Source organism: Aquila chrysaetos, chromosome 9 (assembly GCF_900496995.4).
Source record: "Aquila chrysaetos chrysaetos chromosome 9, bAquChr1.4, whole genome shotgun sequence".
Taxonomy (NCBI): Eukaryota; Metazoa; Chordata; class Aves; order Accipitriformes; family Accipitridae; genus Aquila; species Aquila chrysaetos.
In genome coordinates, this window is record NC_044012.1 from 30858164 (window position 1) to 30884714 (window position 26551).

General features: G+C 47.8%; 2 protein-coding genes across 22 annotated transcripts in view; both read left to right on the forward strand.

Annotated features, from left to right (window-relative positions):
- LOC115345446 (BRCA1 associated protein) overlaps positions 1–15097 on the forward strand; it is a 15693-nt gene extending 596 nt beyond the window's left edge. The window contains exons 3-12 of the mRNA XM_030024169.2: positions 663–864; positions 1699–1888; positions 3402–3515; positions 4004–4152; positions 6240–6315; positions 6952–7090; positions 7584–7693; positions 9376–9465; positions 11377–11480; positions 12708–15097. Of these exons, the coding sequence (XP_029880029.1) occupies positions 663–864; positions 1699–1888; positions 3402–3515; positions 4004–4152; positions 6240–6315; positions 6952–7090; positions 7584–7693; positions 9376–9465; positions 11377–11480; positions 12708–13068 (1535 nt within the window). The 3' untranslated portion in view covers positions 13069–15097. The remainder of the gene's footprint in view (positions 1–662; positions 865–1698; positions 1889–3401; positions 3516–4003; positions 4153–6239; positions 6316–6951; positions 7091–7583; positions 7694–9375; positions 9466–11376; positions 11481–12707) is intronic.
- A 10853-nt stretch (positions 15098–25950) lies between these two features.
- ATXN2 (ataxin 2) overlaps positions 25951–26551 on the forward strand; it is a 53135-nt gene continuing 52534 nt past the window's right edge. For 15 of the 21 annotated variants that reach the window (XM_030026342.2, XM_030026343.2, XM_030026351.2 and 12 more), the window contains exon 1: positions 25952–26223. In XM_030026342.2, coding sequence (XP_029882202.1) covers positions 26102–26223 — 122 coding nt within the window. In that variant the 5' untranslated portion in view covers positions 25952–26101. Of the gene's footprint in view, positions 26224–26551 lie in introns of all 21 variants that reach the window. The other 6 variants (XM_030026352.2, XM_030026353.2, XM_030026354.2 and 3 more) reach the window with 2 other exon arrangements.

Here is a 26551-nt window from a genome sequence, read left to right on the forward strand (position 1 = left end):
GGCCCCACCGGTGACAGCTGTCTGTCAGTGTGGGGATGGTGGAGGTGCCGCTGGGTTTGCGGGTCTTGAAAACGAGTACAGAAGCGAAGGAATGCATGTTGGGGTCCGGAGAGGAGAGCTGGTTATTCCTGGCAAACATTTCCCACTCAGTAAAGGGTTAGTTTATTTTGGGTATGCCGTGGGCTGGTTAGTGTTTTGCTTGCTAGCGTTGCTGGCCCGTAGCAATGAGACCATTCGGCTCTGCAGGTGTTTAAATTCCCTGAGAGGGGGGAGGTTTCAAGATGGAAACTCCCAAGTCGTGTTGAACATCCAAGCCACCGTCAGAGCAGGGCAGGAGGAGAGGCCAGCTGCCACGGGGCTCCCCTCGCCCTGTCCCAGTTGCTTTGTATTGATACCAGGGCCTGTTGGGATTTCACCGAGTACAGTGCAAAACTCTCCTAGCTTGATCCGCAGCACCAGGGTCCTGCCAGAGGCTCGCGCTGGGTGTCTGGCAGCTCCAGAGTTTCCCCTGGAACAGCAAAATGAGAGGTGTGTCGTTCTGCTGCTTTCCAGGGTTGTAATTTGACTTCTCGGGGTGCTGTTGCGTACATGCGGGCTGTGCGTTGGGGACAGCAGGTGTTTCCATTGTGCCATTAATAATGTGGAAATTTGGTTTGTAAAAGATGAAACAAAAGCTGCCATGGAAGGAAGAAAATCTTCAGAGGCTGCATCTGCCGAGAACAAAAATAAACATGATGATCAAAGTAAAGAGCGTGAGGCTGCTCCAGACTCACCTTCAAAGCAGCTCCCTGACCAGATTTCCTTCTTCAGTGGGAACCCTTCAGTTGAAATCGTTCACGGCATTATGCATCTGTACAAAACAAAGTAAGAATGCTTGACTAATTGTAGCTCTAGTGGGAACAGTGTTCCTGAATAATGCCACCACCCGGAAGGGTGAGTCTGTCACCCCAGGGCTGTGGCTCCTGAGCTGGGACAAACAGGAAGGGTGACTCGCACCTGGGAGGGTGGACGGTGCCTTGTGTTAATGGTAGAGCTTGAGGCTGGCGCGGGTCTCCCAGCTGCAGGTGATGCCGCTCCAGGTGGAGAGGGCTTGTCCCAGGATGGCTGTAACAGCACAAGACAATTGTGGTTTCCTAAAAAATGACGTTTGAAAGCAGCTTCTCAAGGAATCCTGCAATTAAATTGTGATCTCTGGGGTCTTGGCAGCAGGCCTGAGGAGCTGTCTGAGGTGGTTTCATCCTGTATTTCAGGGATTACAATTCCACACCGTTCCCCTATAATTGTGTGAGAACTTCCATTTCAAGTCTTCATGAAAGCTATCAGGAGACACAAAATGGGCATTTGAAATAGTAACAAACATTGCTCACTTGTTCTAGGAATAGTTCTGAGCATCTGTGGCTTGCCAACTTCAACTGTTTTTATAAAAAAACAGATGTCAAATTATTCCTGACAAAACCATTGTTTATTGGAGCTGCCCAGTTTAATCCTTTGCCAAAGAGTAATAGTTTCACATGGGTATGCTGGCTGCTTCCCACAACCCCTTGCTTCTCTTTCTTAATATTTACAAATGTGCAAAAGAGGGTTAAGATTGACAACAAAGTTATTGTAGTAACTGTGGCTGTTGGAAATGTGATGTGTCCAGCTGTGCCTTTGTCCTGTCTGAAATGACATGAAGTTGTGTCACTGTTGCCTTCTCAGCAAGATGACCTCTTTAAAAGAAGACGTAAGGCGCAGCGCCATGCTGTGTATCCTCACGGTCCCTGCTACAATGACCAGCCATGACCTGATGAAGTTTGTGGCCTCCTTCTATGAAGTAATTGAGCACATGAAAATCATCCGAGATTCCACTCCAAACCAGTACATGGTGCTGATAAAGTTTAGCTCGCAGGTAAGAGCTGGAAGTCCCTTTGCTGTGGAAGGGACTGCACTGTCATATATAGCTGCTGTTTCAGAGTGCTGTCTGGCTTCGCTGGCCAGCTGTTAGCCAAGATTGTGCTTTATCCTCAGAGAAACAGTCCTGTCCTATTGCCCAGAGAACTCCTGGGGCTGCTGACTAGGATTAGTCCCACACCTTGACCTGGAGGCAAGTGTCTGCCATGTTCTAGCTATCCTATTTCTTGTTGGCAGGATATTTAAAAAAAAAAATAGTAAGGATGCACAGTTCTCTGCTATCTCAGAGCATATTCAAAAAGAGAGAGGTGTGTTGTACTATGCTGAACAGAAAGGACCCAGCCAGTGGGGCTTCATTTGCATCTTAGGAAAGACTTGTTCTGCTTTTCTGAGGAGCTGGGTGGTCTTACAGCAACAGTCACCCCTAAAACTGAGAGCCTAGGAGATGAACTGATAACCAGATAACACAGTTTGCTGCTTGCAGGCCTTCCTGAGCTATGTAGCTTTAAGCATTCCCCTTGCCAATTCCTTTGTGGACCCTCTCAGTTGTACCTTCTTTTCTCCCAACAGCAAATGACCTATTTTGTGGTTGGGGGAGAGGTTTCCCCCAGCCCTGAATGCTGCGCGAGATATTTCCCATGCCTGTTGTACAGATGTGGTATTTGTGTGCATTTTGGGCTATTTGCAGTAGTTGCAAAGATGCATTTTGTATATCACTGTATCAAATTACATGGGCAAATATCTGGTGCTAAACAGCCTTGCACAGAAAACTTGTACGCAATTCACCCCAAAATTCCTGTTTCTTAGGAAATTCCCTGAAGTCCTGTTCCTCAGTGACCCCTGATGGCTGTGTCTGCAGGTAGCAAAAACAAATCTCAAGGGCCTTTATGCTTCTGGCCGGAGTGACCAGAAATATGGGATCGTGGCATTCAGCTAACTTGCCTCAATCTGGTGTGATCGTTTGCGAGAGAAAGGGTTTCGGGAGGGTACTGAGTGAAAATGGATGATGTATTTGACAGGTTTTATTTTGGTTCTGCCTTTTTGCAAGTGACTCTCGGGACGGTTCAGAGCACGCCTGAATTGTGATGGGTGAAATGGATCCTTTCCCACAGCTAAATTGCCATTCCTTTCTCTGACACAAGTATCAGTATCCTGCCATGTGGCCCTCTTAAATTTTTGCAGAGACCAAATTTGCTTTGCAAATGCACTGAAATTGCTGACAAAGCGCAAAACAGATGCTGAAGGGAAATCCGTTATTCCTGCTGAACGCTCAAATATCAGCGTAGCTGTCACTGCTGTGAACTTCACTTCTTGTCTTCAAGTGGTAACACTAAACCCAGTGCCAAAATGCAATGCCTGCTGGCAGGAGCTGACTGGCTGAAATATCTCCTCTGGCATTGCGGGGCTTGGTGGAGGGGAGAAGAGAGGATACAGCACATTTCTCCTCCTCTTCCTCGGTTGTATCAGCTGCGAGTTTTCTTTTTAACTGGCTTCTTTTGTTTTGCGCATAGGCTGATGCAGATAGCTTTTATATGGCATGCAATGGCCGGCAGTTCAACTCAATAGAGGAGGATGTTTGCCAGCTGGTGTACGTGGAAAGGGCTGAAGTCTTCAAATCAGAAGATGTAAGTTTGTTTTGTTTTCCCCGAACTTCAGAGAATTTTAGCAGGATTATTTGGACTGGGCAGAACGCTGCAAGAACTGCTTAACTGCATCAACGCAAAGCCCATTTCCCGTTCTGGTGCTACTTGGGAGAGTTTGTTTGGTGACTTCATGGGCTTCATGCCTCACCACTGCAGCATCTCTGACCTAACCTGCTGTGGGTAGTAGATCTAGTGAATCCGGAAAACAGAATGGGGCTGGCTGCAGATGCAGCAGCTGCACTGAACCCTTGCTGTGATGAGGATCCTGGCTGTGGTCTATTGAATGTTGTGGATCACTTTTTTTTAATAAATTTCTAACCACTGTGTAGACTCACAGGATTACTTTGTAGTTTTTTTGTACCCTAGTGCCAGCACTAATGGGAGAGAAGTTTGACTTTTTCTTATGTGGGTGCTTAATTTATGGTGATTGGAAGGTGCCGAGCAATTTGTCTCTGCTTCTTCTTTTGAAGGGGGCCAGCCTGCCTGTGATGGATCTGACAGAGCTCCCAAAGTGCACAGTGTGCCTGGAGAGGATGGATGAATCCGTGAATGGGATCCTTACCACGCTGTGTAACCACAGCTTTCATAGCCAGTGTCTGCAGCGGTGGGAGGACACCACGTAAGAGGCTTTTTTTTATTTCTGCATATAAAACTCTGTTTTGAGTGTGGTGGTTACATGCTGACAAGACTGGCTCTGCTCATCAGAGTGTGGGGGCAGGAATTACTGCCAGTTCTAATGCTCTTTTTTTCCCATTAAGGGACTCCCAGAGAGAAATCTCTCTGCCAAAAGTAATTGAACAATGTTTCCTATGGGCCTCACTCCTAAGGCAGGAAGGGAGTTGTAGAGTAATGCTGATTATTTTAAAATATTGTAGGATAAAAATATTGGGGTAAACAGCATTGGATGCACACACAGCCCTATTTCACTCAGTCTTGTGTGTCTGTTCGGTCATTCGTTTCCTCAGCATAGCTGAAGCTGCAATGTAGACAGATCTGCACATCTGGCTGGAGCTTAGGAGTCCTTTTGGGAGCCGTGCAGTCTTACTGTCTTACTTAGATGCTAGGAGAGGATGAAGAAGAGCTGGGCAAGAGCAGGTGTACAGGGCGACAGGACTGGAAAGTGAGACATAAGGGAGGCAGGGAAGGAAGGGAAGCAGCTCTTCTTTTTGCTACTGCTAACCCTCTTCTGTTCTTGCTCTTACCATCCTTCACATCCTTGTAGATGGGGATTTCAGTGTGTCTGGGCTCCTGATTGCAGAGCCCCTGACTGGCACCCAGGTGCTGCTATCAGTTGATCATATTTTGCATTCTTCTGGACACTGTTTCCTGTTTTACTGCACATCAGGCAGTCATAGATACTGCAGCACAAGGCTGCCGATCTTCGCTGTGTTTTCTTCTCTGTCATTGGTACCCGTGATTGCCTGATTCTCTGATGGACTGTGAGGAAAATTTTAGCCCTCTGTATATCATTTGTAAGCCAAAGTAACAGAATCTCGGTAAGATTAATCAGATTTGTAGCTTCAAGTAGATTGTACATTCAAGTTCATGGACTGCTTTTCTCCATAAATCAAAACCAGTTTAAATTTGAAGCAGTGGAGCTTAGCCAGTGTAGGAGCAAGATCCAAAACAGCACTTAAATATCTAATATACAATTTAAGCAGAACTTATGCTCCTAGTCTAGCAGAACAATAAAAGAAATCCCTGTCCACCTTGCTTAGGCGCCACGGAGGCTCTAAGTGCCTGAATTTGTATAGAAAGCTGACTGCAATCCAATTGTCTCCTCCCTTGAATATTTCTGTAGCTTATCCAGCAGCTAATGAAAAATACATAAACAGTCCTGGCAACAGGATACACAGCCTCAGTTACCCTGCTCCCTAGCTGAGCTTCTAGTGCTTAGGGTCTGGACAAAGGTTCCTTCTGGTCTTGGGTCTTCTGTCTTTCTGGCAGCACAGTGGTATAGTTTGAAAAGAAATGATAGCAGGGTGCCTGCTACTGATTCTTTTAGGGTACAGTTATGGGATATTCTTCCTGGAAGAACTGAGACTGAATCCATTGGGTTGGGGTGAAATTGAAGCATCAACTCATCTCCTTAGGGTTGTTTTAAGTACTAAGGTATGTTTGCAAAGTGTCAGTACCTCCCTCTGTTACTCAGCTGTCCTCAGCAGTGTGTAGTTATAGCATCCTTCCACAACAGTGTGTAGCTGCTGCTTAAAACCCTGCAGGTAATAGAGAACTGAAGATGTCAGCTGGCAGCAGTCTGGAGGAGCAAAGTTTAGAGATGTATAACACATGTATACAAGTGCTTCTTGCAATGTTTATGGCTGAGGCAGGGAAATGTTTCTTGAGCTTGGTCATGGCTTTTTTGCTTACTGGCAGAGGCTGATGTTGCTGGCAGCCCCACTAATGCTCTTGGTTGCAGATGTTCTCTACACTTGGACTGCAGCAAAACCAGATTAAGCTGAGACTTTGAAATGGCTTCGGAAGAACTGTTCTTTGTTCTTCTGTCACTTACTGGCTTAAAAACAGTAGCCTTGTGTAGAATGGAGGCAAATTTGAGTGGGGTAAGTGTGAACTGAGAGATGCGCGCATGTAGGGAGTGTCCCACTGCATAAGGCATTTACTTTGAGCTGTCTGGCTCTCTTTTTAATTACCGTAATATTAAGATGGAGCTCCTTGTGTCTAATCATGATGCTTATTGCCCTCTAGGTGTCCTGTCTGCAGATACTGCCAAACGCCTGAGCCAGTGGAAGAGAACAAGTGTTTTGAGTGTGGAGTTCAAGAAGTAAGTAGGTGGGTGGATGGTGAGATCTAGACTAGATCTGACTGCACAAGTGCTGTAGTTGCTTTTGGGGTTAATTCTGTGGCTGCTTTCAGGCTGATTTTTACCGAACAGTGGTGTATCTGCTTTCCTTTTGAGTTGGAATCAGTACTGGGAAGGGATCTTACCTCCCAGGTTTCCTGTTCTGACAAATCTTTCTGATTCTTAGAAAGAAGTATTAGCATATAAGCTGATCAGAGTGTGCATGATGAGTATGATAGCAGGCAGCTAAACTAACACTGAACTTGGTGATCACTTCTAGTCTGCACTCTTCAAAGCTTGCATTTGTGGTCCTGCTGAGGTGCCTTATTCGTTAATCAAGGCCATTCTTCCATCCATGCTTGTAGTAATTTATCAACCTGCCCAGCACCTGCAGGCTCGTAATTGGCTCGAATGAGCAGGTACCTCCTTCTCTTTAGCCTTCCAGCTGAGCAAGTTTCAAAGAAGATGGGGGGAAAGCAAACACTGTTTGCTTTCTAAGGAAGTGACTGGATGTACACAGCATCAGCAGGCCATCGGTGTCACATCACACTTTCTCAAAGTGCCGATACCACCACTTGACAGTGTTGTATATACAGAGCGTTCTTACTCTGTTGACAGAACCTTTGGATCTGTTTAATATGTGGGCACATAGGCTGTGGCCGGTATGTGAGTCGACATGCTTATAAACACTTTGAGGAGACCCAGCACACCTACGCAATGCAGTTGACCAACCACAGAGTCTGGGACTATGCTGGAGGTAAGTGCTCTCTCTGCCCCTCTTGAAGGATGACCTTGTTTGTAAAACGGCTTTTGGGACCCCTTAGTAAGAGTACTTGTGGTAGTGTTTGCTTGGAGATTAAGGGGTTTGCATCTGTACTAATACCTTGTCTTTTGGGAACATCCATCTCCTCTCTAATAGCAACTTTTGTTGGTCTGTAGCAGATGGAGGAGGGAGAACATGATTCGGTAATGAACTGGGGCGGTCCTGTAGTCTCTGTGGAATGTGTTTGTTACTCCCTTTCCATCAATTTGCCCTGAGGTATGGGAATGGGCTGTTGTAATAAATATCCTGTAAGGTGTCTGTGCGAAGTCTGCTAAATAACAAATACATCTGTTGTTGGCTTTCTGCCTTGCTAATATGCTGTTGCAGCAGTCTGCATGGTTAATTGTGCTGCATAAAGTATTTCCACTGGTGTCAACCTGGGTGTTCTTAAGCTAAAACTCCCTGTGGTTGAATTTTCTCTCTTCAGATAACTACGTCCATCGACTGGTTGCAAGTAAAACTGATGGGAAGATAGTTCAGTATGAGTGTGAGGGAGATATGTGTCAGGAGGAGAAAATTGATGCCTTACAATTAGAGGTAAATATTTTGGCTTGTTGCACTCTGCATTGTACTGCTGCATGGAAGTGTTTCAAATCCAAATCCAATATGACTACAGGACAATTACATCAGCTTATGCAGCAGACCTGCTCCCTGCATGTAGGCAATCATCTTCAGGCAGAAGCAGGATGTTTTTACTGCCCTTTTTTTTTTTTTTTTTTTTTTTTTTTTTTTTTTTTTTAATGAAAAAAAAAAAACCCTCTTCTTGGCTCTGCAGAGCCAATGCAGCTAAGTGTAAGCTGGCTGCAGTTTCATCCTGTGTTCACCAGTAGATTGAAGATTAGCTGGTTACACTGCTACAAACACTCCGGTCATTGGAGAGAGAAATGGGTCCAAATGCCCAGACTCACTTGCCAGACCCTTCCTAGTGGATCTGTGACTTGGCTTAAGAGCCAGGATGTGTATGGAACTGTCAATTTTAGTAGTTTAGCTTGTAAACTGGACAAGTATGTAGGAATCCATAGCTGTCTGCTTACCTTGGCTATCAAAGAAAGCTGACAGGCTCGTTTGATACCAGCCCTGTTCTGCTCCCTTCTCTTGAACAGACAATGATTTTTTTTTTTTTTTTTACCTGTTGGCCAGCTTCTCCTATCCTAACTAGAAGGGTAAAGGAGAGAAACTCAGAATTACTGCTCCACTGAGCAGACACACTGCAGCATGATTTCAGCTGCATTAGAGACAAGGGTATCTGAGGAGGAACAGCCCATAGAGACGAGACTTTGTAAGCTTATTGCTCAAATAAATATTTGGTTGCTTTTCTGTGAATTTTGAGTAACGCTTAGATGCTAAACCAGCTATTTTTAACCCTTTTTTCTGGGAGGTTGGTGCTTAAAGTACGTAAGACTTCTCTGTCTAGCTTATGAGATCTAAATATTTCTAGAGAGAATGAATTTGGCAGTGTTTTTTGGCGCTCAGATATTACTGAGAGTGTTCGAAGCTTTTTGCACATGTTTAATTCTGTAGTGAATGCCTGATTTGGTGCTTATTAGCCTGGTGATAAGAAATGATCACGTTTTCGAACCCTCTCATAACTCATTTGCAGAACCAGAAAGGAAAAGATAGGATGTAAGGCATATATCCTTGTTCTGATGCCAAAATAACATCAGAATTGGGCCATACATGTTGGAGAGCAATAATTGTGAATAGTTATACACTGCTGAGGATGCTTTCCCGGAGATGTTCTTACAGTGAAGCTAGATACGTGCATTTACCCTTCTGCCTTGGGTTTTGGGCTGTAAATTGGAAACTCAGCAACTCAGCCTTTGGGATCTCAGACGCATGACAGGGATGGTTGATGCTTCATTTTCTTGTGGAGTGTAAAACTTATAGAGGTTTATTGCTACTACAATGAAAAAATCTGTCTCTTTAAAAAGTTCTTGGCATGATACTGGGTACAGCTTGGTGGAATTTATACTTGATCCTTGCTGTTGTGCTCTAAAGGCTTTCCTTGTTTTCAAGAAATCAAGTAATTTAGTTTTGAAATCAAATTGGTGGAACACATCTGCTGGATCTGCAGTTTGGATGTATGTTCAGAAAGTCCTGTATGCTTAATTTCATCTGATTAAATTGATTTGTATATTGGAGCCCTTTGGGCTTCTTAATCAGCATCGCCACCCTTACAGAAAAGTTGACTGTTCTGTGTATATCTTCTGTGTTTATAGTACTCATATCTGCTAACAAGCCAGCTGGAATCGCAGCGAATCTATTGGGAAAACAAGATTGTCCGAATAGAAAAGGATACGGCTGAAGAGGTGAGCTCTGCTCTGGGTATGTGTGAAACTCTGCTGAAACAGGCCCCTGGACACTGTTAAGTTAAATGGGAGATGGAGCTGTTCAGTCTCTCATACAGCCTGAATGTTGCATGACGTGACGAGGCTTTGCATAGCCTGTTTCACTACCAGCTGAGAAAATTGGCTCCAGGATGTGTCCCTTATCTCGATGCTCAGATCTAGCAATTTGCTGCTCAGTGGTGCAGAAGTAGGTAGATTGCCACCTAGATTGAAGGTTGATTTAAATGTGCTGCTCAGGAAACTGCAGCAGTGGTGAAAACAAGTCCGTGCTGCTGCAGGATCCCTGCTTGCCGATGCCATCCGTCTCACACTGACGTGTATCTCTAGGGAAGGTTAGTGTAGCATAGACAATATGACTTCAATTTGCTTGGCTGCAGAAAGTGGAAGCTGTCTTTCTGCTCCAAATGCATATTGATTTGCCCTTTCTTTCTGATCCCCTATCTCTCCTCATCACCCTTTGGGAAAAGTTCAGAGTCTCCACCTATAAAGCATCCTGTAGGCAGGACTGCTTCAAAATGTCATGAGCAAAAATCCAGTGAGAATATTTTAATGCTTTTCACTCTGCGTAGATCCTTTCAACTAGGTTTAAAGTTAGTCAGAATTTAGGGTGGAGTCCTTAACTGAACTTTCTACATGACTTCTAATTAACCATTTAGTATCTGCAGTTAAGTAGCATTGTAAATGTAGAAATTATGACCATTGAAATAGTAGTCATTGGTCTAAAGAACAGTCCCAGAAATCTTATAAAGGGCCCTATAAAAGGAAAAGATACAGCAAAAATCATCTTGCACGTGACCAGAAAATATGATTCACAAAGCAACTTCAAAGTGAAACAACTATGTTATTTGCCCCAAATGTGGTTTCATGTTTAAAGATCCTTACGATTTTATTCAAGGCACTTGCTCCATGTAAGTCTTGTCTGGATCAGTGCCCTATGCAGTGTATTCCATTATCAGTACTCAGGCTACTTCCCCAAATTAACCATCAGCTGCATAAACATTCAGTGATTAAGACCGGAAGGCTTAAAACCTGCTCTGCATTGACTCTGGCATCGGTGAAGGCACCATGTGTGCTGACACTGACATTTATCCAGATTGCTCCTCCAGGAAAGCATTTTTCCTTTAAATTTCTGCCTCCACTACATGCAAGCATGCTTTTGACCCTTATATAGGGGAAACAAGTATTTCTGTCTATAAATCTCCTGTAGGTCTTATGTTAGAAGTTTTGACGTGTTCTGTGCAGTGCCTAGAGAATGAGAGCTTGGTTTTCTTCAGCAGTAGCAGTCTCGAGTTGTGAAGTAGAGGGGTAGAGGAAGCCAACGTACGTGTGTTTCTGTTTGCGTTTTGCATGAGTAAGATATTCGTGTCAGTAGGTCACTGCCTTATGACAGCAAGCTGCTGAGTCAGTGCTGAGCAAAGTAGCATGTTAATTTTCAGACTTTGACCATACTTATTTGAGGTTTAATTTAAAGTGAGCAAAAGCCTGGCATTATAAAGCCTTAAGATGGAAATTTAAGTTTGCTGACAGAAAAACAGCTGAGAGAATGGCTAAATGAATGCTTAACTGCAGTCAATAAGAAGTTAAGGATCTGATGCAGCTTTTGTTTGAATGGGGTGCCTGGCACAGATAGGCAGCCTGAGTTGCTCTTCTGTGAGAGCAGCTTCCACGGCAACGTGGTTCCTTGTTGGGGTACTGCGAAGTGTAATGCAGAGGGTCTTCATCAAAATTAAGCCTTTTCTTGACTCAAAGCTTTTGCTTATCTGGATATAGTAATTGGTCAAAGTCTAGAAACCACTCCAGAAAATTGAATGTCATAATGAAAGTGCGGAGGACTTTGCTCTGTGTGAAATGCCTGTGTGTTTGTTTTTACAGATTAACAACATGAAGACCAAATTTAAAGAGACCATTGAGAAGTGTGACAGTCTGGAACAGAGGCTGAATGACTTGCTCAAAGAAAAGCAGTCTGTCGAAAGGAAGTGGGTACCGCTGCCAGGTTTAGTTCCATGCAGCCATTAAAACTCCGCACAGGGACATCCAAAAAGAAAAAATCTCACTATTCCTGGGCAATTTTGAGCTATTTAAACTGGTATACTGAGAACACAGCTTATTTTAAAATAAGCTCTCATTTCTGTAGGTGTTCACAAATTGAAAGTGCCTGTTGAGTGGAACACAGCTTTTGGGCTTTTGGCTCTTTTTACATGGTCTGCATATTTAGCATTCAGTGATCCTTCCTCTGCTTGCTCAGAAGTAGATGCCAGTCTGTTTTGCAATTGGCGGATACATCCAAAGAGAAGAAAGGCAGCTCAACAGAGGCATCTCACCCAGCACAGAGAAATATGTAGATCTTAGGAAGTGCCTAGATGAAAGATGTCAAGCATGGAGACTCTGCGGATCATTGTGTTCCAGCTCCCTAGGTGGGACTGGTGCTCTGTTCCTCCTAGCCCACCAGGCCCCTGGCACTGCTGCCCATCCAGCAGTCCTGGTTGGAGCAGGGGACGCAGGCTAGTGAGCTGTGGTTCATGCAGCTCACCTTGCTGAGTGGAAAGAAGTCTGCGTATGATGCCAGCAAACTTTCAGGGCAAAACCACTGAGTCGTTAGGAGCAGGGAATTGAAACATGAGGCTACTGATATCCTTGTGGGAGCATCTTGCTTCTGAGTGAAGTGGTACCTTCAGGGTCTTGTACTCGGAGTGTGGCGGGAGCCAGCATCTGGGAGTCCCTGACTGCCCTGAGCTCTCTCAGGACGCCATGTAATCTCTGTGCCCTTTTTGGCGCCTGTTCCCTAAGTTGTGGATGCATGTTCAAGATTACAGTCCTGTGCTTCCAAAGGCACCCTGCCTTTTGGCATTTGGTACAAGATGGAATTGCCTAACTTGCAAGGGAAGGGATTCTCCCAGGTTATGCGGTCTGAGGGACAAAGGAAGGGATTCTGCTTCGCAGCATTCTGCAGGTAACACCATGCAGGCAAACAGGTGCTAGCAAGCCTTAAGCTGGGTAGAAAATCCTGGGGGGGGGATTTCATAGTCCTCTTGTGTTGCCTCCCTTTGCCTGTCTTTTGCTGGAAAACCAAATTCCAGGTGGTCTTGGTGGGGCTGGGGACAGCTGGGGGTCAGTTGCCCTAAGGATGGGAAATAAAAAGGATGCAGTAGTGTTTGATCTGGTTATAGTACACTGCTTTACTGACTCGTGCTTCTATTTGTAAGGTGTTCTCAGCTGAATAACAAAGTGGCTAAACTTTCCAATGAGCTGAAGGAGGAGCAAGAACTGAATAAGTGTTTGCGAGCAAATCAAGCCTTGCTTCAGAACAAACTAAAGGAGGAGGAGAGAGTGTTAAAGGAAACCTGCGAACAGAAGGATCTGCAGATCTCTGAGATCCAGGAGCAGTTGCGAGATGTCATGTTCTACTTAGAGACGCAACAGAAAATCAATCACCTTCCAGCTGAGACCCGACAGGAGATTCAGGAAGGACAGATCAACATAGCAGTGGCATCTTCCGCCAGCTCCTCCACAGGGGGCACGGGCAAACCTTCTTCCAGGAGAGGCCGTGGCAAGAGGGGCAAATGAAAATCAGAATGCTGTGCTCCCATACTGGAACTGGCCGTGCTGCTGGTAGGCCAGGCTCACCTCTCGGGACCCTGTCTGGGAACGCCCAGTTCACTAAAGCTCAGCTAGAAATTGTCTTCAGAGCTGCTCATAAAACTGGCTGCCAGTCAATGGAGGTGTCTGTGGTATTTAAAAGCATTTCACTGCACTATTGAGCTATTTTTAGGCAGATCTTAATGACCATTTTGCCTTCCCACCTTTTCAAAGCCCCTCCTATCCATGCATTTGACTTTCTTCTTGGAGAGTGTACTGTTTTGGGGTGGGTGGGTGTGTACATGTTAAACTTTGCATTCCTCAAGGGGATGCTGTAGAGTAGGCTAGGCCCAGTGTGTAAGGCTTTTGCAGTTCTTCTCCTGGATTAAAAGTATTCTCAATTAAGAAATTATTTCATTTAATAAACAGTGTAAATTAGATTCTATACATCTCCTTTTAGTATGTGCAGCCCTGACACTGCAGAACTGCTAGTGCAGGAGTAGAACTGTAGTTTGGAAATAAAAAGGAATGAGGTGTGGAAAATAAACCATCTTAGTGGTGTGAGAAACTGAACAAGTCCTAAAGGCTTGTAATCTAGGATATTAAATGCTTTAAGGGACTTTGCTACTATCTCTGTCTTCATTTTAAAGATGGCCTTTGAAAGGCCAGTGCTTGCTGCCTTTGGGGCAGAAAGCATGAAAGTTTTATATTCTGGACACTTTAATGTGGTTATTTTACAGGCATTTCTACAAATTAAATAGAGCCATCTTTGCGAAGACTGGTACACGTTGCGTATTAACAGCTTCCACAGTGTTCCAATCCTCCTGGAGCAGGGTGCGTGTGTGTTCCCTCTGTGAGCTGCAGTAGCGGTATGTTGGCATAAGCTCCAGTGCTGCTATCCTCAAAACGAGGGGAGGAGAATGACGAACACAGCGTTTTAAAAACTCTCTTCCTACGTGCCTGTACCCAGCCTTTGCAGTAGCTGCTGGCCCCTACCCGCAGGGCTGCCGTCCTCGGGTCTGCAGTGGAGCTGAGCGCCCTGCCCTGCGACAGGACCCTCGCTGCTAGATGCAGCTGTTGTTTCCAGTTACCATGATCACTTAGCGCTGCCTGTTGCGCTCTGAAACGTGGCTCTGTCCAAAATCTCAGCTGGCAAAACTTTTGTGTTATTTGCCCCAAAGGTATGCAGATCCTGTAAGGGAAATTCGTGGACAAATCTGGGTGGTTTTTTTGTTGGTTTTCACTTAAAATATATATCAGACTTGATGCTCTGGGGTGGGAAGAGTTTTACCCTGGCTGGAGAAGCAACTGTCCTGGTTGCTGTGTTGCACTCAGCAATCTGAGCGTTTAAAGGCTAATCCTTTATTAAAAATGGCTGGGGGAGTCCCACAGTTGTCTTTTCAGGCCATAGTATGATCCTTTGCCATTGTTTGAACTGCAGGAACAGCCGTGATCTTAGTCTGTAACACTGAAAATGCAGCTCTTGACTTACCAGCTCCAAACTGGAACAAAGAAGTAAAACAGCTAGTCCTTTATTGCTAGAAGTTTGGCCAGTTGAAAGGAATGAGTTAAAATAAACAGAATGACTCTTGGAAGGTGAGTCGTTATAATCTGCTTCCTGACTTTATGGACTGGAAATGTTGAACTTCCTCACTTTGAAATACAGGGCGCTTGTTAGTGCACTCATTGCATCCCCTGCTTGGGTTTGGAGATCTGCCCCAATCATCTGGAACTTCGACCTTTTCTAACTTTGTAGCATGAATGTACACTAACTTTTCTAGTGTGTGGATTGTACAACCAGGCCTCTGCCTTCTGTAAATTATTCTAAGGACCTAGAGATGTACAACACAGCTTGCTCTCCTATAGAAACTATTTTATTTAAGATATATTTTTACACCATCTAATACCCTCTGACCTTTTGCTGAAAGCTTGCTTTGTGTAGAACACTAAGATGCTGTACTGTATCTTGGAATTCATTTTCAAAAAATGTGATTGAAAATTAAAACAGCGTGCAGTATTTTTGTTTGTGTACTCAACTGGAAGCGGAGGGAGGAGATGGCAGGGAGAACAACAAAACATGTGACTTATTCTTTTTGAAGTCTTCTACTTTTTAACTCGAAGGCAAAGCTGTCCAAACGAGCTCTTTGTTGTGTTTGGGTTGGGGGGAAGTTTGGTTCAGCTGAACTGAGAGGAGCAGATAAGGCAGGCTAATTATCTCTGGCTCATGAGAAGTGGGCAGCTCATGCAGAAAAAGCAAGGGTTGTTGAATAGTTCTGTGTTAAACCAAATTATCCTCAGTCCTTGAGTTCCCTCCAGTTTCTCCTAAAATCATCCCAGGTGACAAGGCAGTGTCCACCTGGGTGTTCATTCACTGCTGTAGATCAACCAGGCTTCCCCCAGGCTCCTGCTGGGTGAGGCTGAGGGCACCCTTCCTTGCGAGACTTCCCCCGTGGTGGGACCACACTCTCTCTGGCTGCAGGGCAGAAGCAGTACTGATGTGGCTTGAGCCCACACATGGCTCGTGGTGAAGGGAAAAGTCCCAGGAAAGGCTGGTCCGTGACTCTTCCTTACCCATCATCTGGCCACCCGAGTGCCTGGAAGAAGCGGTGGCACTCAGACCTCTCCAGCCTGTGGTCAAGTTTTGACATCTGCAACTCGTACAACAGGTCAGCTTTGTGGCTGATGACTCAGTATCACCACAGCAGAAGGTTGTAGCAGCATAAAGCTTCCCCCAAGCACTGGACAGCTGCGATTGGCCAAGCTCCTGCTATGATTAAAAACCTTAAAATAGACTTTTTTTTTTTTTTTTTTAAAATCATGAAAGAAACACGCATTCCCCCCTGATGAACAGCAAAGGGGTTTTACTGTCTCTGCTGGTGCTGTGTTGGGTGGCTGGAGTGGTATCAGAGAGCTCGAGGACAAAGCCTGCCTTGGCACTTGCCATGTGGGCTACGTGGCAGTAATAGAGAGGAGATGTTCCAGCAGGAGCAAGAAATGAGGGATCTGCTCTCCCCCAAAGGGCTGCTGGTGGCCAGCACATTCTGTGAACTTCACTGGATCCTGCTGTTCTGTCTCTGCCAAAGGTCCCTGATTCACAGGCTGGCAGAGAGGGAACAGGACAGCAAAACAACTCATGATTCTGCGTACATGGGCAGGATGGTAATGGTGAAAATGCCTGAGGCAGCCCAAGAGCATCTCATGTCAGCTCTGCACCTCTGTGGTGAGAGCACCCACCTGCTCGAGAGAGGAGGTCATTGGGGACTGCAGGAAAGGCTGTGGGATTTAACATGGCCAGGGAGAAACACAGATGGAGCAGAGTGACAGCCAGAAGTCGCATGAAGCTTGGCAGAGTCCTCCGTGCTTTGAGGATGCTGAAATGATTCACTCCGGCAGCTGTTCCCGAGCAAGTGGAGGGGAGAGGCAGTGAGACGGAGTGATGCGTCGGCACGGCTTCTCGTCGGCTGGGAGAAGCAGCACCCGCAGCCAGAGGGACCGAAAGGGCTGTGCCCCCCTGCTTGGAAAGGAAATGTAGGGCAGCTCGGGGTGAGCTGGTGCCCAGGGCTCAGCTGCCACTGCTTTGCGCCAGGGATGTTCCCTGTGAGCAAACGGCAAAGTCCAGATTAGCAGGAGGCAAGAGCAGGGCTGCTCAATGGGGCTCGACTCAATGGCGAGGTGGGTGTTCCACCCACCACCTCCAGCATCCCCAGGGTACGTGCCCAAGCTCCAAGCAGGATCTGCTGGGGTAGGAGGGGAACGCAGCGCCTGTGAGACCTGCGGCCATCTGAGCTCCAGCACCCCCCAGTCTCTCTGCTGATGGGTTTCCATGAGCCCTTTCAGGGCCAGCCCAGCAGCAGCTCCCTGCCGTGCAGCCCAGTCAGGCATGGGTACCGCAGTTTGGGGAGAGACACCTGGCTGACATTGCTCTGTTTCATATGGTTCCAGGGACTCGTTAATTTTTTAGCGGGCTAATTTGCCCCTTCGGAAAAACCTGTCCCTTAACACCAATTAATCCCCTCCATGACACTGGTTCTGCTCTTTCAGGAGCCGAGGTCCTGGGTAAGGTGATGTCCCTCTGGTTTGTGCCCTAGAAAAACCTCGCACAGCGCCGCTAGCAGAGCAGACCTGGAGTCACCCCGCAGGCAAACATCCGCTTGTCCGAGCAGCTGGAACACCCCACATCCACACTGTGCTCCCTGTGCCTGAGCTGTGACCAGCCCAGGCCCCTCCAAGGGGGCACACTGCCGTCCCACCACCCGCTCTCTGCTCCATTTACCTTTTCACTGGAGCCCAATTCCCTAAGGCCCCGTGGAAAATTCCTGCCTTGATCTGCACCGACTTGTCTGTTCTTGTTTGAGCTCCGAGAAATCCACATCAATTTCTCCTAGGCTCTCCCCCCTCCTCCTTTTTACATAAATGGGCATTTTGGTCTAATAATTATATTTTAAAGGCAGACGCATCCAGCTGGTCCACAGCAGGTCCTACACCAGGACAGCCAGTAGTATTGGGAAGAAAGTTGTGCAGCAGGGACATTTGTGTATTAATTCCCCAGCCTGAGTTTCCCAAGGCAAGAGCCAGCTCTGTGCACTGGTTCACTTCAGCTTCCAAGGGGCAACAGCAAAATAGCAACAGGTCTGCTTGAAGCAGGAAGCAATTCGTGATATTTGCTTTCATTTCAAGCCCAAGTTACAACCCCACACCTAACACTTCCTGCTCCCACACCACCCTTGAGCAAACATTATTTATAGCAGCAAGCAGCATTTATAGCTTTGCCCCTTCTCGACCTGGAAGTAATTGGTTAATTGAGTTAGACAACAAACCTCAAGATACTCACATAGTTTCCCTCCACCTTCTCTCAGGGAGCTGGAGAGTCAAACTCCTTCCATCCCAAGCTGGTTAAAAACATCAAACACCTCAGAGAAAACAATGTTTAATTCCCCACCAGGCAATTGGTCCCTGTTGAACCTTCTTCAGGGCCAACAGCTCCTGTAAAGTTGCTGCACCTGGAGGGGTTGCTGCCTTGCTGGAGCTGGAGCTTGTTTTGGGGTAGGTGGGGGCTCTTTGTGGAGGGTTTCCTGAGCTGCACTGAGGCTGATAAGCAGTGGAAAGTTTTGCTGCTCACTGGTGTGGGGCTGTGCTCTGAGCAGAGGTGTCTGAGCTTGCCAGGAGACTGAGATTTTGCTTTTTTTTGCAGGTTTAGTAATGTGATGATTTTGTGGCTGTAGAGGTTATTTGGGTTTGTGGGCTTGAGGGCAGCAGGGTGAGGATGAGCTATCGTCTTGCTTGTGCTGTGTTAAGCATGTGACTTGCTCCCAACCTGAGATCCCTGGGGCCGTGCTGGGCCCCGTATGTTCCTTGTTATCTGAAGGTGGCACTTCAGTGGCAATGCTTCTCTTCTGCACGCTACTGAAACAGTTGTGCTCTCAAAAGTGGTTAAGTGGAGCTGTGAAGGCCCCGTGTTCATGTTTGGGGGGGGGGGTGCAGGAGCCTGTGCTGGGCAGGGAGCTATGTGTGCTCCACCTAATGCTGGTGGAGGTTGCAAAACATTCATAAAACCCACCTGCCTGCCCCAGACCGAGCAGTCAGGCCACCTTCATGCGTTTAAGGAGGGTTTTTCCTGGAGGTAGACTGCAGCTTAGCTGTTTTTGTTGCCTATTATCAGTGTCCTTATGTGGTGGCAATGGTCTTGGGGGATAATGTCAGTGTAGGACATGCTATGGTTTTCTGGATGCAAAAATAATGTTCTTGCTGCCTGTTTGCATGCCTCTGCCTCCCAGTCGCCCTCTTCCCTCGCATCTCTATTTACATGTGACTTCGTGATATTTATTAGTCTTTATTGATGTGTGATGCTCTTAGGTGAAGAAGTGCATCCTTTTGCCATGTAAAGCAGAGGTGTTTAGGCACATGAAGGAAACCCACCTTGGTGGGCTCTTTCTCTCTGGGGTGGTGGGAGACCCCCACTACATGTGTGAGCAAGGTTCCAAAGGAACTTCGAGTTCTCTGTGTCTGAGCTCTGTAAACCTAAAATAAAACCACAGCAAATACGTTTACATATAAAACGTGAGTAGAACTCCTAGAACAGTTCCTCTACACTACTGGTAATCTTAGTCCAAACAGAATTAACATAGGCTGGAGAAACTCCTAGTGCTGTTGGCTTGAATCCATGTTCTGTGTAGAGTCCCAGTTGGAAAACCTTCTGCGAGGGCTGGAGGAGCCGAGTGGGAGATGCAGCTGAGTGAGATGGGTGAGCTGGAGTTGTCCACAGGAGACAGAGATGCCGCTGCAGCCAGCAGCCCCGCGCCAATGGAGAGGGAGCCAGCCAGTCTTGTCCAAGCACAGCCGTGCCAAGAGTTTCCCTCTGCAAGTGCAGGGGTTGCATGAGGAGCAAAGAGGACTTTTTCCAAGCAATTCTCCTTGGCAGCTTTTGAACACGCTCCGGCTTCACTGGAGCAAAGAAGAAATCCCAACTGGATCCTGCCTGCTCAGTGAAGGAGCACTGAGAGCTGAATGCAGCCCCAGGACCTAGGAGCTCCTGGCCTCCACCCCTCGCTGACATACCCCTGCAGCTTCATCGCTAGGAGCCAAACACCTACTCCTCCTTCCAAGAAATCAATGGGGAGGAATGAACAATGGTGGAAAAGCCAAGGTTTATAGGCAGCCAAGTGGGAATGCAGGCAGCACACTGAAATCACAGCATTTTCCTCCGCAGCGATTGGAGTCGAACTGCAGAAGCAGTTAAGAGGATTAGATATTTTTGATCATATTTGCAGCTGCACTAGCTGTAACCAGGAGGAAAAATCCAAATGCTTCGTCTTGGGAAGTGACTCTGAGCCTGGAAGGGAGCGCTCCCTTGGGACCCCGCATCTGGGTATATGCTCAGACCTGGCTGTTTTACAGAGCTATGAGGAGCTGTCATTCCTACAGCTGAAGTAGTGGTGCTTGGCTCCCTTGAAGACGCAGGCTCCTGTGGAAAACTCACTGCGAGCCAGCCCGGATGCAGGGCTTTGAGCTGTGATAATGTCTCCAAAATGTCAGCTCCCACGCAGAAGGCCTACATCTCCCAAGTGCCACAGCCTAAACGAAGAACACTTTAGAAGCCCTGCCAGGCTTAGACCCAGACGTGAGAGGGGAGATCCCTTCCTGGACATCACTAAGAGGATTTCTTTAACAGTTGTCTTAGCACTGCGGTGCTTTAGCAAGGAAAACTAATTTCACTGTATAGTTAAGTTTCAGCGTCTTGTTCTCATGCATTTAGTGCTGTTACAGTCCAACTAAAAATACCTGACCATTCCCTCTGAAGCTCAACCCTGCAGAGCTGCTGGTGATGCACTGCCAGCACTGTAGTAGGAAGCTCCCCTGCTTTTCCCAAGGGATGCCTCCAATGAGCCCTTGGCCCTCACTGCAGGCAGGATGGGCTGAGGGGGAGTATGGGATCCATTAAGCTCTTTTTCCAATCTTAAATAAAAACGTGGCCTTGTAACCAAGGAAGAAGGCATCTCTCCTTGACACACATGCATTTGCTGGAAGCACTTGGCCCTGCTTGCAGAGGCTGCCTGGGGTTGCTGTGTGGAGGGGTAGGAGTCCTTTCTCCACGGATGGAGCCTCAGATGATGCTCCTGGCTGGCGCAGGCAGGTTCTTCCTGAAGGCAAAATCCTGGATCTGAACCCCAGGTGTAACGTGTCAGAGGAGGGGAAAAGTTCTGCATCTTGCTTCCGATTTGCCTGATGATTTTAGCACAGAGTCTTAGAGAACAAGGGAAAGAGTGCCAGAGGTAACAAATTCAACCCTTTCCAAATGCGGTCATGTGGTAGTCATCTGCCAGAAACATAAAACAAGATCATAATCCTAAATTTGTCCTTTGAATGTACCTGTGCCTGTTCTGTAGTAGTTCCCTTCTAATCCCCAGGGATTAATACTGAAGTGCATCGAAACATCTGAGGTGAAGGGGCACAGTGGAAATTCCTTGCGGGCTGGTGATAATAACTGAAAGCTGCTCTGTGAAGCAAACCTGAGGCTGACTTGGTTTTTAATGGACATCTGTCTGTAGGGGGAAAAAATGCCATGGCAACTGGCTTTCTTGTTGGCATGCCTGTCTCAGCGAAGGGACGGGGAGAGGATGGGTATTGGCGGGTCTGTGTAGCTGCGCTTGGGAAACGTGGAGGTACAGCTCAACGAGGCTGTGAGGCAAAGGTTGTTTATGCTCTGTGAGCACCAGATCTTGAGGGATTTAAGAGCTAAATCTTGGCATAACGATTGCTTTGTGTGCTGCTGCTTAGCAGGAGCTAGGCTGGCTTCCCCCCCTCCCTTTTGTAAAAATGTGAAATCTAAAAGCGTAAAGTGCTTGGTTGAATGTTGCCTGGAAGTTTGCTGGGGAGAGTTGGTGTCTCCCAGTTTGCAGCTCCATCCTAAAACAATTGCTACAGAGCTAGAACATCGCTGTACAGGTCCTGGAGCTTTGCCTCCCGAGGAGGGAAATGCCCTTGTTTAGTGTCTGAGGCCAATGGAAACTGAGATCAAGGTTCATTAAAATGTTGGTTATAGGTAAAACAAGCTCTGGCACTTCTGTACCTCTCTCCTGAGCTCTGTGGACGTTAGCATTTCCCTTCATCTCCTGTTGGTTGCAGGAGAAGCAGCTGGCACACATGGCTCAGCAGGCACGTCTGTTATCTGCACCCTGTCCGAACTGAGCTGGAGGGGGACGCTGGTGGGCTGAGAGAAATTGGGAAGAAATAGTTATAAAAGTGCAAGTGCGGATCAAAAACTGTGTCTGATGGAAGCTGGTCTCTGCTTGGAACTGAGCTGTGAATTCGAGGGGCTGCAGGTAACGAGAAGACACTACGCAGAGACTAGGGTGGGGAGGAAAGGCAGGTGTAGGCAGCATTTGGCCCACCTGGTCAGTTTGGAGCTTTGGGCTTTGGTTTTGCTCATTGTCATGTACATACCTCTTTCTGGTTCAGCCAGTAGCACGTTCATCAGTTAAAACTGATGGCAGCTTTGCTGACAAGCTAATATCGTATCCCTCTGGGAAGTGCTTCTCATGTGTTAGAGTACCTGATTTGTTTTCCTAATGTCTTTCCAAGTGTTTGGAGATCACTGTGCCCATAACACTGGTCACAAAGCTTTAGTCTCCAAGAAGAGGGTTAGCAATAATGGGACTAAATGGCAGAAGACTTCAGGGAAGAGAAAACGTGTAGAAATGCTCGGTTCTGTGAGCTTCTCTAGCAGCCAATTTGGCTTAAAATAAATGCCGAGTGCCTGTGTCAGTTGCCCCTCCACAGGCATGTGCGTTTCATCTTGTTGAATGCTGTTGAGGGTAACCCTGGGTAGCTCAAGGAAGAGAGCACAACACCTAACAGCAGGTTAGATCAAGGAAATGTTACATCATGTAGCACTTCCTGGTAAGTAATGATATTATCAGACTCATTCATCTTCGTATGCAAATACAGCCTGCACATGTAGTCACAAATCTGAATGAAAATAGTAGTCTTGAAAAAGAGCAGCTCTAACCTGGAACGTGGACAGGAAGGGCAAAACAGAACATGCTTCTCCATTAGAAATCTTTGCTTTTCTTTCTTGACCACAGATCAGATGACTTCGAATCCTGAACATTTCTACAGCTAGACCACTGCATCCTTTGTCACAACCTCATTTGCAACCAAACTAGTAGCTGTAATGGTAGGGAATAGCAAAAAAAGTGAGGAATTGATAGAGCCAAACCATAAAGTAATAAATACAGAATATTGGGAATGGCAGGCTATCAAAGGACATATGCAGGTAGAAGTAAAGGGAATGATGTGCCATAACGGCAGTATAATCCTATTACGCTGGAAATTTGGGTAGTCCGCTGTAGACATGTGTTCACAACAGAAAGGTGAGGAGCAGTGTCTGTGCCGGCAACCACTGAAGAAGCTGGCTGCCACTGGAAACTAACCTGCATGTTCTCTGGTGGTCATTACTGCTGGAGCTATTTTAATTTGGTCACTTCTTCTATATTTACTTTTAATGTGTTTTTTTTTTTTTACAAAGATGCTCGACAAACAAAAAAGGGAGGACACAATGAAAGCCAAACAGAGCTTAACAAAACAAAGAATACATTGAAGGAGAAAACAAGTCAAACTGCAACTGCACTTGAGTCATTACTGCAGACGTGAACACGAGTCTTATTCATACGCTGCTTTCCAAACACGTAATGTCACCCCAAAATGTAGTTTAGTGTGTTCATATGATGTCTTAGAAACCATTTCTGCCCATAGAACTTATTTCTGTATTTTTGACATCCTTGAATATCGAGGGCTCCATCTTTGCCAGCAGGACCCCACAGCATGGCTGCCGCTTCAAAACGCTGCAGGCTCTTTAATAGTTCTTAACCTTTAGCCATATAAATAGTGACTAATTGCTCTGCACTGTAAACATGCTTAGCTGAAAAAGCATTGAAGTAATGTCCTTTAAAAAAAACCCAACTATTAAATGACCTGGATATGTTATACTCAGTCTCTTATCAGACCTCCTTGTGCTTTTTCTTGGTAACTTTCTTTTAAAATGCAAAGCACACTGATGAAACACAGTATTGAGTAAGTAATTTTTGCTAGCTGTAGCTTATTTAAGTTAGTTTCAAGGTGTGTTTTGGCTCTTCAAGTTCCTTTCCTGCTGGATTTCTCCTAGTATGGTAGCACTTGGAGGCCCTCCGCTTGAGGTCCAGTAGGACCAACAAAAAGATAGAGAATACCTTATAAACAGTACCCTAAAGAGTTTGGTTAAATGCAGGGGTGGTTTTACATATATATGTGTGTGTGTGTGTATGTGTATATGTATATATATATATATATATATATATATATATAAAAAAAGTCTTTCCTTAGCTTCTCTTAGGTAATGTTAGTTATCCCATCACATGCAGTGAAACAGACCTTGGCTTTTACAGTAAATGGTCCTAAAATCTGTGCTGGCGGTAGCACGAGCTGTTTTCAGCTCTGCAGGTGCTAGTGTCTCCTGCAGAAAATCTTAGTCTGCAGAAATCCTTGATATCCTTCTCTCTTGGTTCCGTACCTGTGAAATAGGAAAGTGTCTTGTGAGTTCACTAAAGTGACTGAAAAATGTAGTTTCCTTAAAACCGCTGGCTCTCTTTAGGGCAAGTATTTTCAACAGAAAAATTCTTTGTGCTGAGCGCATTTTGGCTAGTATCTGTCATCCAACCTAATAATGTGTTAACCACAAGGTTATTTGGGCCTGTAAGGTAAGACAAAACAAGCAGTTTAACAGTCAAAAGTGTAGGGAAAAATGCTAATTTAAGCAAGCTGTTAAATATTTGTTATCTTTTTACCATTGTGTGTTGCCACCCACAACTCTTCCAACCGCATGGGAAAGCTGTTGCTTTACAAGCAAGGTGTATAAATAATGCCTGCCTAACAGCACTGCTCCTTTTTATTACATTTGAATCCTGTGGGATTTCTAGAGCATTTCTATGAATAGATTAAACTCTGAGCATTTTGAGTAACCATGGCTATAAATCAATTTAGCTCTTGGTTTTCAAGTTACATCTGCTCTTAACTTATCCTGTATGTACATAGATTTTTAACAGGACAGACCAGGCTTTATTTTCATGTATTGGTACAAGTCGGTGAAACCACCGCTCTGCTTAAAGCAGGTACCACGAACATGGCAGAGCAGAAGTCGCTGTGCCTTAAGATTTCTGCAGGAAGCGTGGTGATGGCGGATAGGTAACAACAGGGAGCGACGGCAGAACTGGCACCTTGGGCTCAAATATTCTGTCAGTGCAATGCAGATTTTAATTTATTTGGACTGCAGCGATCTGGGTGGTGTGGGGGTGGGGGGAGAACCAACCCAAAAATATGTAATACTGAGGGGTTGTCAGCAAGGAACATGGCAATCCCTTTGGCCCCCATCTTGCTTTCCTGTAGCTGCTCCACGAGTAGGAGGGCCGTGGGATTTAAGTGTTTACTGGCGGTCGTTCAGTATCTCTGCGGTTAAAGGTAAGAGCCGGTCTGCAGCTTGGGTAGTGAGCGCTGGGAGGGCTGGGGTTCTCCATTTCGCCTTTCACAGCTAGTCGGCGGCTCGGCCATTTTTATTTTTTTTTTCCTCCTGAATTTTGGTGTATGTCTTATGTCTGGTTTCTTTTCAACGCTGCGCTGCCAGGCCGAGCCCGCCGTCCTCCCGCTCCTGCTCACTGGCGGGCCCCGGGGGAGGCCGAGCAGGGCCGGGCGGGCAGCAGCAGGCCCGGGTGGGGCCGGCCCGGCCAGGCCTCAGCCTGCGGACCGGCCCGGGGAGGAGGCCCCAACCCAGAGCCTTGCGCCGCCGGGCGAGGCGGAACGTTCCCCTCAGGGGCCGGGGCCTGTGGGCCGGCCGCCCTCCCTCCGTCCCTCTCTCTCTCCCTCTCCACCCGCAGAGCGGCCGCGTCGGGGGTCTCCGCCCGGTTGGCACCGGCTCGGGTTTGCCCTTGCGGCTACCGCGGGCGTGAGCTGAAGGCGCGGGCGGGCTGTGAGAACGGGGGGGGGGGGGGGGGGCTGCGCCCGCGGGGGCCTCACGACACCGGCGGGGCCGCGGCTGCAGCGGGAGCTGCCGCCGTCCCGCGCCGCCGCCTCACGTGTCCCCCTCCCCTCCCCGCCTCCCGCCTCCGCCCCTTCACCCGCCGCAGCACCGCCGCGGCGCCCTCCGACTTCCCGTAAAGAGTCCGCGCTCCTCGCCCTCTCCGGTTCCGCTGCCTCACCGCCCCCCCGCCCCGTCCTCCCCCCGCTACCGCCGCGGAGGTGCCCGAGAGGCGGCGGGGGCGACCTCCGCGCCCCTGCGGTCCCCTTACCCACCACCCCGGCCCGGCCTCTCCCCCCCTTCCCCCCCCGCCGTTCCGCGGATCCCTCCGCGCCGCGCTCCGCTCCCTCCGCCCCGCTCGCACTGTTTGGGAGCAACCGGCCGAGCCAGCGGCGTCCCGGCCCCGCCAGCGCAGCGAGGCCCCGCGGACCGGCCCTCGCCCAGCCCCGGCGCTCACCCCCGGCCCTCTCCCCTCTCGTCATGTCCCTCAAGCAAGCGGCGGCGGCGGCGCAGGCCGCCGGCAACAACCGCAAGCCCCCCGGCGGCGGCGGCGGCCCCGGCCTCCCGTCAGCCGCGGGCGGCGGGAGGCAGAACATGGGCAGGTGGGTGCGCGGCGGCGGCGGGCCCGGGCCCGGGCTTGGCCCCCGGCCCCGCCGCGGTGAGCCCGGCGCGGTCGCCGCTCCCCCTCCCCCGCCGCTCTCCCCCGCCCTGCACCGGCCTCCATGGGCGGCGGCGGCGCGGCCGGGAGGGGGGAGCGGGGCCTTGCTGCATGGCGGGGGGACGCGGCCCGGCGCGGGGGGCTCCGCCCGGCGGGGCGGGAGCCGGCATGGCGGCGGGCGGGGCGCACGCAGGCCCGCCGAGGGGCCCGCCGGTTCCGCAGTGCCGCCGGGGCGAGGCCAGGCCGCGGCCGGTGCCCTTCAGGTTGGCCGG